Here is an 8228-nt window from a genome sequence, read left to right as displayed (position 1 = left end):
CTGTAGAGTAGATAGAATAGAACAGAATAGAATAGAATAGAATAGAATAGAATAGAATAGAATAGAATAGAATAGAATAGAATAGAATAGAATAGAATAGAATAGAATGAAATAGGATGAAAGGAATGGAATGGAAAGAGAGTAACCGAACGCGTGAAGTCGTCTGCTTACATCCTCGGCTAGAATCACCTGCGAACACGATACATGAAACATGACGTAGATGTAGAATAGAATAGAATAGAATAGAATAGAATAGAATAGAATATGAATAAGAATATGAATAGAGGAGGGGAAAGAACGCAAGGAATATAGCGAGAGTAAATTAACTATCATATGTTAATGTTTTGTTATTGTCAACTAATTCGTTAGTACTCACTGTGTCATTTCCCAACACGTCACAATCCTCCTATAGGTACGCAGCGTGTATAACAATATGGCGGGTAGTTTTAAAGTGATTTTTTGAAGATTGATTGAATGAAAATTTTTCTTTCACTTTTTCACAAAATGTATGTAATTCTGTTCACTTTTTATGGTTAAATTCCCATTTTACTATATTGTTCGATGTAAACATACACTCGTAACTCATACATAGCCCATAGCAAGCATTAATGTCAAGATCATAATGTCAAATCGTCCAGGTTTTTGGATTTTTAACTAGTTGAGAAACAATCTTATCAGGTAAGAATTTGGCGACACATTTAGTCCCGTTAGTACTTACTTTTAATCTAAAAAAAAGGCAACAACGTTTTTAAAAGTATACATCAGATAATTCGTGACGTTGTCAATTTAATATATCTTCTACCTTTTTTTTTTTTACCTTATAAGACCATTTATAAAGATATAAGACCACATAACCTTTTTAATAACTATTTGCAACACACTTTGCGCCTTTTAGGAATTTCAGCATAAACGGCATAGTTATATATAATCTCTAACCCGAACCCTGGACATGATGAAGATTAGAAGGAGAAGCATGAGGAGAAAGCAGATGAGGAGAAGGGAAAAGAGGAGGAGGAGGAGGAGGAGGAGGTAGTGGTGGTGGAGGAGGAAGATGAGGAGGAGAATGATGATGATGATAAGGATGTGGATGAGGAGGAGGAAAATGAGGATGTGGATGAGGATGCAGATGAGGATGAGAAGGAGGAGGAGGAGGAATAGGAGGAGGAGGAGGAGGAGGAGGAGGATGGTGATGATGAGGAGGATGAAAAGGATGATGATGATGATGAGGAGGAAGATGATGATGATGATGAGGAGGAGGAAGAGGAGGAGAAGGAGAAGGAGGATGCGGATCACAATGAGGACGACAATATAGAAAATGTAGAACTCGCACAGTGTATACTCTCGTGTATATAGTCTATGCTCTTACATCGCCTGTCCCTTTCACCAGCTTGATGAAGTCTACTCCATCCGGCATGGCCACCAACACCTGAGCTTCGAACGCATCCTCGTTCGCATTTACTACACTAATGTCCAGGAATATGTCATCGCTGGTGCCTATCTGGTATTCCTCTGTCAGCCTGTAATGTTCAGCATTATCAACGTTTATCATTGACATATAATGACGCACGAAGGGTCCTTGTCGTATAATGGCGTATAATATGTACCCGAGGTAACTATTTGATATGGTTAGGGTTAGGGTTAGGGTGTTAGGGTTAGGGTTAGGGTTAGGGAGTAGGCGTAGGCGACATACTCGCCGACACCTCGGGTACTATACTCGGGTACATATACGACAACGACCCCTTCAGCTATAATAACTAGTGTATACACCGCTTCGATTCACTCTACTGCCCACACGTTTTGCCACGACCTTAGCCTGTAACTAACACTAAACCGAAGATAAATTTATCATGGCTTTTTCTTATTCATCAGTTTTGTCAACTTATTCCTCTGTTAGCTTGCAACAAAGGAAATGGCAACAGTATGAAAACCCCATATAATAGCTGGTCCATATAATAGCTTCGATTTAAATTTGTTTTTGTCGACACCGACAAAAACAACAACAACAACAGGAACCAGCAGTGAAAACTATGTAAATGTAAATATGCGGTGCGTTGGTTCAAGCAAAACCTGAGTCACGCAGATATGAGGTTCCGTGTTTTGACTGGGTGCTATGTTTTTGTTTTTGATCGTTTTTGTTTTTGATCGTTTTTGTTAGTAAACGAGAGAGAAATTAAGCGAGCGCGAGAGAGAACGGGAAAGAGAGTGAGCGAGAGGAGGTGAAAGAGAGAGAGAGAGAGAGAGAGAGAGAGAGAGAGAAAGAGAGAGAGAGAGGGAGAGAGAGAGAGATAGAGAGAGACCGAGGAAAAAAACAGGGGAGAGATGGAGAGAGAGAGAGAGACCGAGGAAGAGAGAGAGAGCCAGAGAGAGAGAGAGAGAGAGAGCGAGCGAGAGAGAAAGAAAGAAGGAAAGACCGAGAGACATTTGTCGACCACCGACACGGGGTATTAAATATCTCCTACTTATGAGCAAGCGTGTAACTATATAAGCCTCCTGCTGCGATCCAGCCAGCTCTCACCACCACTACGCAAAAACTGACGAGCGTAAAAAGCTTCTATATATTTATATGCTTTCTATGTATTTAGTGTTAGGGTTAGGGTTAAGTTATGTCTCTATGTATTTAGTGTTCTATAGTTTCCCTTCGTGATGAAAGATAAACTATCACATACGCCTCATTAAATAAGTCTCATTCGGTGTAGACATAATCTATACATAATTGGCTAATCTTGTGTGTCGTGTGTGTGGTGTGTTTGTTTGTCCTCGGTTTTTGCGCCTGATTTGTCTCAATCGCGCTAACTGCAAGATCATATTCAGAATCACCACGTCTGGAGATGGTTCTGGCTGAGAATTTTTTTTTTTTAAGTTAAGTATTAGTATTAAGTCAAAAATTCGAAAAAAATGCTATTCGTCCAATAGAATGGCAGGCGTACAGGCAGATCCACATCACATACGTGGGAATTTACACTGCGTCTCTGCTGCCGCGTAGACATATTTCAGAACACCAACGTCTCGGGCAGATGGTTCCTGGCTCAAACAAAAATCTATTCTCAATAGATGGTGCTACGTCTCAGATCCCCCCTACTGCAGATTCCCCCCTGGCTCAACTCCGCTTTGACATACACGTACTGCCCACCAGTAGTCCAGTGGCCAGTAGTGTGCCAGTGTTCTGTTGTACCCAGTGCAGTGGTTTTTCTTTTCAGTTACATGAAAATATTTTAAACTTATGTGTCACTTACATGGAGTTTATATTTTATAAGACAACATTTGCTGGGTTCTAGCGGTATACTTTCTGCTAGGATATTATAACCAGGTTAATTGTTACCAAACGGAAGATGGTAACGTACAGCTTACGTTTCAATCTTCAGCTGGTTCAAGTAACTAACTTAACGCCTGTTAGTATAATTATAATCAGCAATGCATGCTTGCTGCTTGGCTTTGCCGTAGTTCGTTATATCTCATCTTCCCTCACAGTAAACACGATAAAACGTCAAGATGTAGAAAAACAACTGCACCATGCAAAAAACGAAGTGGCGGTGTGGGGAGGGTGCGTGGTTGTGTGTGTGTGTGTGTGTGTGTGTGATGTGTGTGTGTGTGTGTGTTGTGTGCGCGCGTGCGTGGTGTGTGTGTGTGTGTGTGTGTGTCGGCGTGTGATTGCGTTGGCGTGCGTGCGTGTGTGTGTGTGTGTGTGTGTGTGTGTGTGTGTGTGTGTGTGTGTTGTGGTGTGTGTGTGTGTCCGCCTGTGTGTGTGTGCATTATAGTGCGTCTGTGCGTACTGTACGTACATCGCATGTATGACGTAATTTGCCCATGCGTATTTGTTGGCGATGTCCAGCGATGACGCTACCGCGGCGGTACTTAACGTTTAGCGATCACACTGGAGGTCAGGGACGCAGATGTTGTCCTGCCGCAATCCTTCTGTTATTTACCTAGTAAACAATTAGACAGCACGTTAGAGCGCTGGGTGTTTACATTCTATTCATTGATAATTGCCGATTCTCGTCTAATTCTCGTGTCGTAAAGTAACGCGCGCGTGTGATGCGTGCGTGCGTGCGTAGCGTGCGCGTGCGTGCGTGCGTGCGTGCGTGCGTGGCGTGCGTGCGTCGTGCGTACGTAGCGTTTCCTAATCATGTACTCTGTTCATGATCTCTAATCATCTACATGTACTTACGGATTAATTCCTATACATCTCAATTTCTTTTTGTTTTATCACCAATATTTCCTATTTACTTTTTGTTTTTAATTAATTTTTATATCATATACGTGTTCGTGGAGCTGGGTCTATCACATCATGATTATCGTGGAGCTGGGTCTATCCAGCTCGTTCCATGGGCGCTGGGTCCTTAGCACATCGTGTCGTGAGAGCTGGGTCTATGCACAAGTCATATCGTGGGAGCTGGGTCTATCACATCGGTCACTGGAGCTGGGTGCCTATCACATCGTGTCGTTGAGGCTGGGTCTATCACATCATATCGTGGGAGCTGGTCTATCCACATCGTCGCATGGGAGCTAAGGTCTATCACAGTCGTGTCGTGGGATAGCTGGTCTATCACCAGTCATATGGTGGGAGCTAGGTCTATTCACATCATATAATGGGAGCCTGGGTGATAACACTCATCATCATGCAGCTGGGTCCTATCACATCATATTCATGAGGCTGGGTCTATCACATGCAAATATGGGAGGCTGGTCTATCGATCATATCATGGGACTGGGTCTTTATACATCATATCAATGGCGACTGGTCCTATCACATCATATCATGAGAGCTGTCTATCACATCATATCAGTGGAGCTGGATTATTATATCGTGTCGGTGGGATTGTGGATGCTATTATAATGTGTCTGTGGATGTGGATGCTATTACCTGCTATATCGTGGATCTAGACCACATCGTGTGTTAGGTACGGCGGTCATGGATCTCACCTGTTTGTGGACGTAAGTTGTCCACCTTTGCTGTTCTGGAATAGACGCAGAACCGAGCGAGTCCTCCGGTTCCGTGCCACCATGTTGTTTCCCCTCCACCGTGATCGGACTCAACTGTCTCTTACGTTCGTCTTGCAAATATTTATAATTATTTGTGATTTAGTTATAGTTCGTTTTTTAGTTATTTAGTTAGTTAGTTATTATTTTATTTAGTTTTTATTTATTATTTATTTTATTATTGTATTTATGAAGGCAATAATTTTTCCTTTAAATTAATTAGAAATGATTACGAACCACGATTCTTTTTCCGTGTGTTATGATGGTATGCGATTCACTCTGAAAAGGATGAGGGCATAAAGAGAGCAGACAGAGAGAGAGGAAGAGAGAGAGAGAAGAGGACGCGAGCAAGAGAGCACGGGAGAGAGAGAAGAGAGAGAAGAGAGACAGTAAAAGAGAAGGAAAGAATAAGTGAGAGAGGAAGAGAGGGAGACGTAAAAGAGGGCGAGAGAAGTAAGAGAGACAGAGAAAGAGCCGAGAAGAGAGAGAGAAAGAAGAGAGAGAGAGAGAAAGAGAGAGAAGAGAGAGAGAGAGAGAGAGGAGAGAGAGAAAGGGAAGAGAGAGAGACGAGCGGAGAGAGAACGAGAGAGAGAGAAGAGAGAGAGAGTAGAGAGAGAGAGAGAGAGAGAGAGAGAGAGAGGAGAGAGAGAGAGAGAGAGAGAGAGAGTAAAAGAGAGGGAGAGAAGTAAAGTGAGAGAGGAAAGGAGAGGAGGGTAAAAGAGGGCGGAGGAAGTAAAAAGAGAGAGAGAGAGAAGAGGAGAGAGAGGTGAAGGAGAGAGAGAGAGAGACAGAGAGAGAGAGAGCAAAAAGAGAGAGAGAAGAGAGAGAAGAAAAGAGCAGAGGAGAAGGAGAGAGAGAAAGAGAAAGCGAGAGAATAACGTGAGATAGAGAAAGAGAAGAGGAAGAGTAAAAGAAGGGCGAGAAAGAGTAAAGAGAGAGAAAGAGCAAGAGAGGAAGGAGCAGAGAGAGAGAAGGAGAGAGACGAGAGAGAAAGAGAGGAGCAGAGAGAGAGAGAGAGAGAGATACACTAATGTAACAAGTGAGTAACAGTATGCACGCTACCCGGAGATAAACGTGGAAAGCTTCGCACCACTTCGTCTTCGCCTCATCAAGCCGTATGAACGACGATTTCAACGTTCTTCCCTTCGTTGTGCTGGAAGAACAACCGCTGTCCACCGCCTTTCTTCACATGCCAACGTCTGTGTCACGTTCACCACGACTGCTGCGGCGTCCCTTGCCGTAGTAACTGCAGCAAGGAGTGACGACGACGCAGGTACGTAGGTTTGTCTCTCAGGCGACAACCGCTCGTCTAGGCGATGTCGTTCGGTTGATCTTGAGGTTCCTCGCGGTGACGACCGGAGTGATTTTGAAGGTGAACGAATGCGTCGCGACTCGTAGGCACCCCGAGAAGTCTGTGAGAAACAGGACGAGAGGGGAACGATGTGAGGTATTGGTGTGTATAGATCATCTATTTTTGTCAATCACCATCATCAATCGTAATGAACTCATGACAAGTCTGCAGGAGATACAGAGAGATAGAGAGATATAGGGTTGCATGCTGGTGTGTATACATGAAATAATTATCATCATCACTCGTCGTCGTCCATCGTCACCAATCATCGCAAATCACATCCTCATCATCATCATTATCATCGTCGTTGTCATTATAATCTATCATCAGGGGGGGGGGGGGGGGATCCATCATCATCTTCATCAACAGTCATCATCGTCCTTCGTCGTCATCAGTAAACACCAGCAAAAAGTCCTTGTCAATGTCTATACATGTAGTGCAGTAATGCATGCAGGGCCGTAGGCTGAGCAAATTCCTAGAGGGGCAGTGGCGGGATCCAGGATTTGCATCAAGAGGGGTAGAAACAAGTGGGGGGTCGTTGGGTCTTCCCACAGAAAGATTTGAAAATAGGATCGCAGGAGATGTATTTTGAGGCCAACTTTTTGAGTAGCATACAGCATTCTGGAACTAGAAAATTCTCTTTTTAGTGAGGAACAAGTCATGTATTTTATTTGCTCCAAAATCTAAGGGGGAAGGCAGCTGCCCTCCTTGCCCCTCGCAGCTACGGCCCCAGTAATGAGTAAAAAAACTCCATTCAGACATCAGTCAGATGTCATTCAAGCTTGACCGTCATATCCGCATGCGTACCTGGATACTTTCGTTTCCATCCAGGTCCATGCGCTCCGGCGAGAGAGTACCGAACGCGTGAAGTCGCTCTGCTCACATCCTCGCTAGAATCACCTGCGAACACGATACATGAAACATGACGTAGATGTAGAATAGATAGAATAGAATAGAATAGAATAGAATAGAATAGAATAGAATAGAATAGAATAGAATAGAATAGAATAAGAATAGAATAGAATAGAATAGAATAGAGTGAAAATAGGATGAAAGGAATGGATGGAAAGAGAGTACGAAACGCGTGAAGTCGTCTGCCTACATCCTCGGCTAGAATCACCTGCGAACACGATACATGAAACATGACGTAGATGTAGAATAGAATAGAATGGAATGGAATGGTATGGTATGGAATCTGATGGGATGCAATTGACTGGACTGGAATGGAATAGAATGCACTTATATACAGGTTGATTAAAAGGTTGCGTAGATCGGTAGGTAATAAAGAGTTGGATTCTTATGAGACGTAATTACAAGGTAAATGTTCGCAGAATGATCGTGTAAATATACAGGTGTGCTTGATTACAAGTGTGCTTGATTACAGGTGTGATTGATTACAGGTGTGATTGATTGCAGGTGAGTTACCTGTACTGCTGGTATAACGAGACCCTTCTTGCTCCCGTGGTAGATGTACACGATGCCTCGCCCTCTCTTGCCGCCGTATGGCGCTGCGATCGCAATATCTGCAAACATACATAGAAAAGCCTTACTAGTTAGGACTAATAGTAATACACTAGTGTCTCTCTATATTTTTATGGCAGATATCCGACTTATGATTAATAGCAAGTAAATGCGATGTGATATGTGACGTATAAAGTATAATATAGCAGTGGCGATTAGTATAAACAATTGTAATGGTGGAGAAAATGCGTGTGTGCGCGCGTGCGCGCGCGCGTGTGTGTGTGTGCGCGCGTGCGCGCGCGTGTGTGTGTGTGAGTGTGTGCGTGCGTGCGTGTGTGTGCGTGCGTGCGTGTGTGTGTGTGTGTGTGCGCGCGCGCGGGTGTGTGTGTGAGTGAGAGAGTGAACCAGAGAGGGAGTGTGTATGTGTCAGAGAGAGAGA

At 43.5% G+C, this 8228-nt stretch overlaps 1 protein-coding gene and 1 long non-coding RNA gene across 2 annotated transcripts in view; both read right to left on the bottom strand.

The window, feature by feature from the left end:
* The window catches only part of LOC106815472, a 5941-nt gene extending 2032 nt beyond the window's left edge, over window positions 1-3909 (bottom strand). The window contains exons 1-2 of the long non-coding RNA XR_001394751.1: window positions 3858-3909; window positions 1367-1517 (exon numbers count right to left, since the gene is read on the bottom strand). This is a non-coding gene — a long non-coding RNA (uncharacterized LOC106815472). The remainder of the gene's footprint in view (window positions 1-1366; window positions 1518-3857) is intronic.
* Window positions 1-8228, bottom strand: part of LOC106815471 (integrin alpha-PS2-like) — a gene marked incomplete at its 5' end in the record, with an annotated part of 72515 nt that overhangs the window by 18658 nt on the left and 45629 nt on the right. Inside the window, 1 exon segment of the mRNA XM_014819936.1 lies at window positions 7754-7851. Coding sequence (XP_014675422.1) covers window positions 7754-7851 — 98 coding nt within the window.

Source organism: Priapulus caudatus, unplaced genomic scaffold (assembly GCF_000485595.1).
Source record: "Priapulus caudatus unplaced genomic scaffold, Priapulus_caudatus-5.0.1 Scaffold1124, whole genome shotgun sequence".
In the NCBI taxonomy this organism is placed as follows: domain Eukaryota; kingdom Metazoa; phylum Priapulida; class Priapulimorpha; order Priapulimorphida; family Priapulidae; genus Priapulus; species Priapulus caudatus.
Note: the sequence above shows the minus strand (reverse complement) of the source record. Positions and strands in the feature narration are given on the sequence as shown.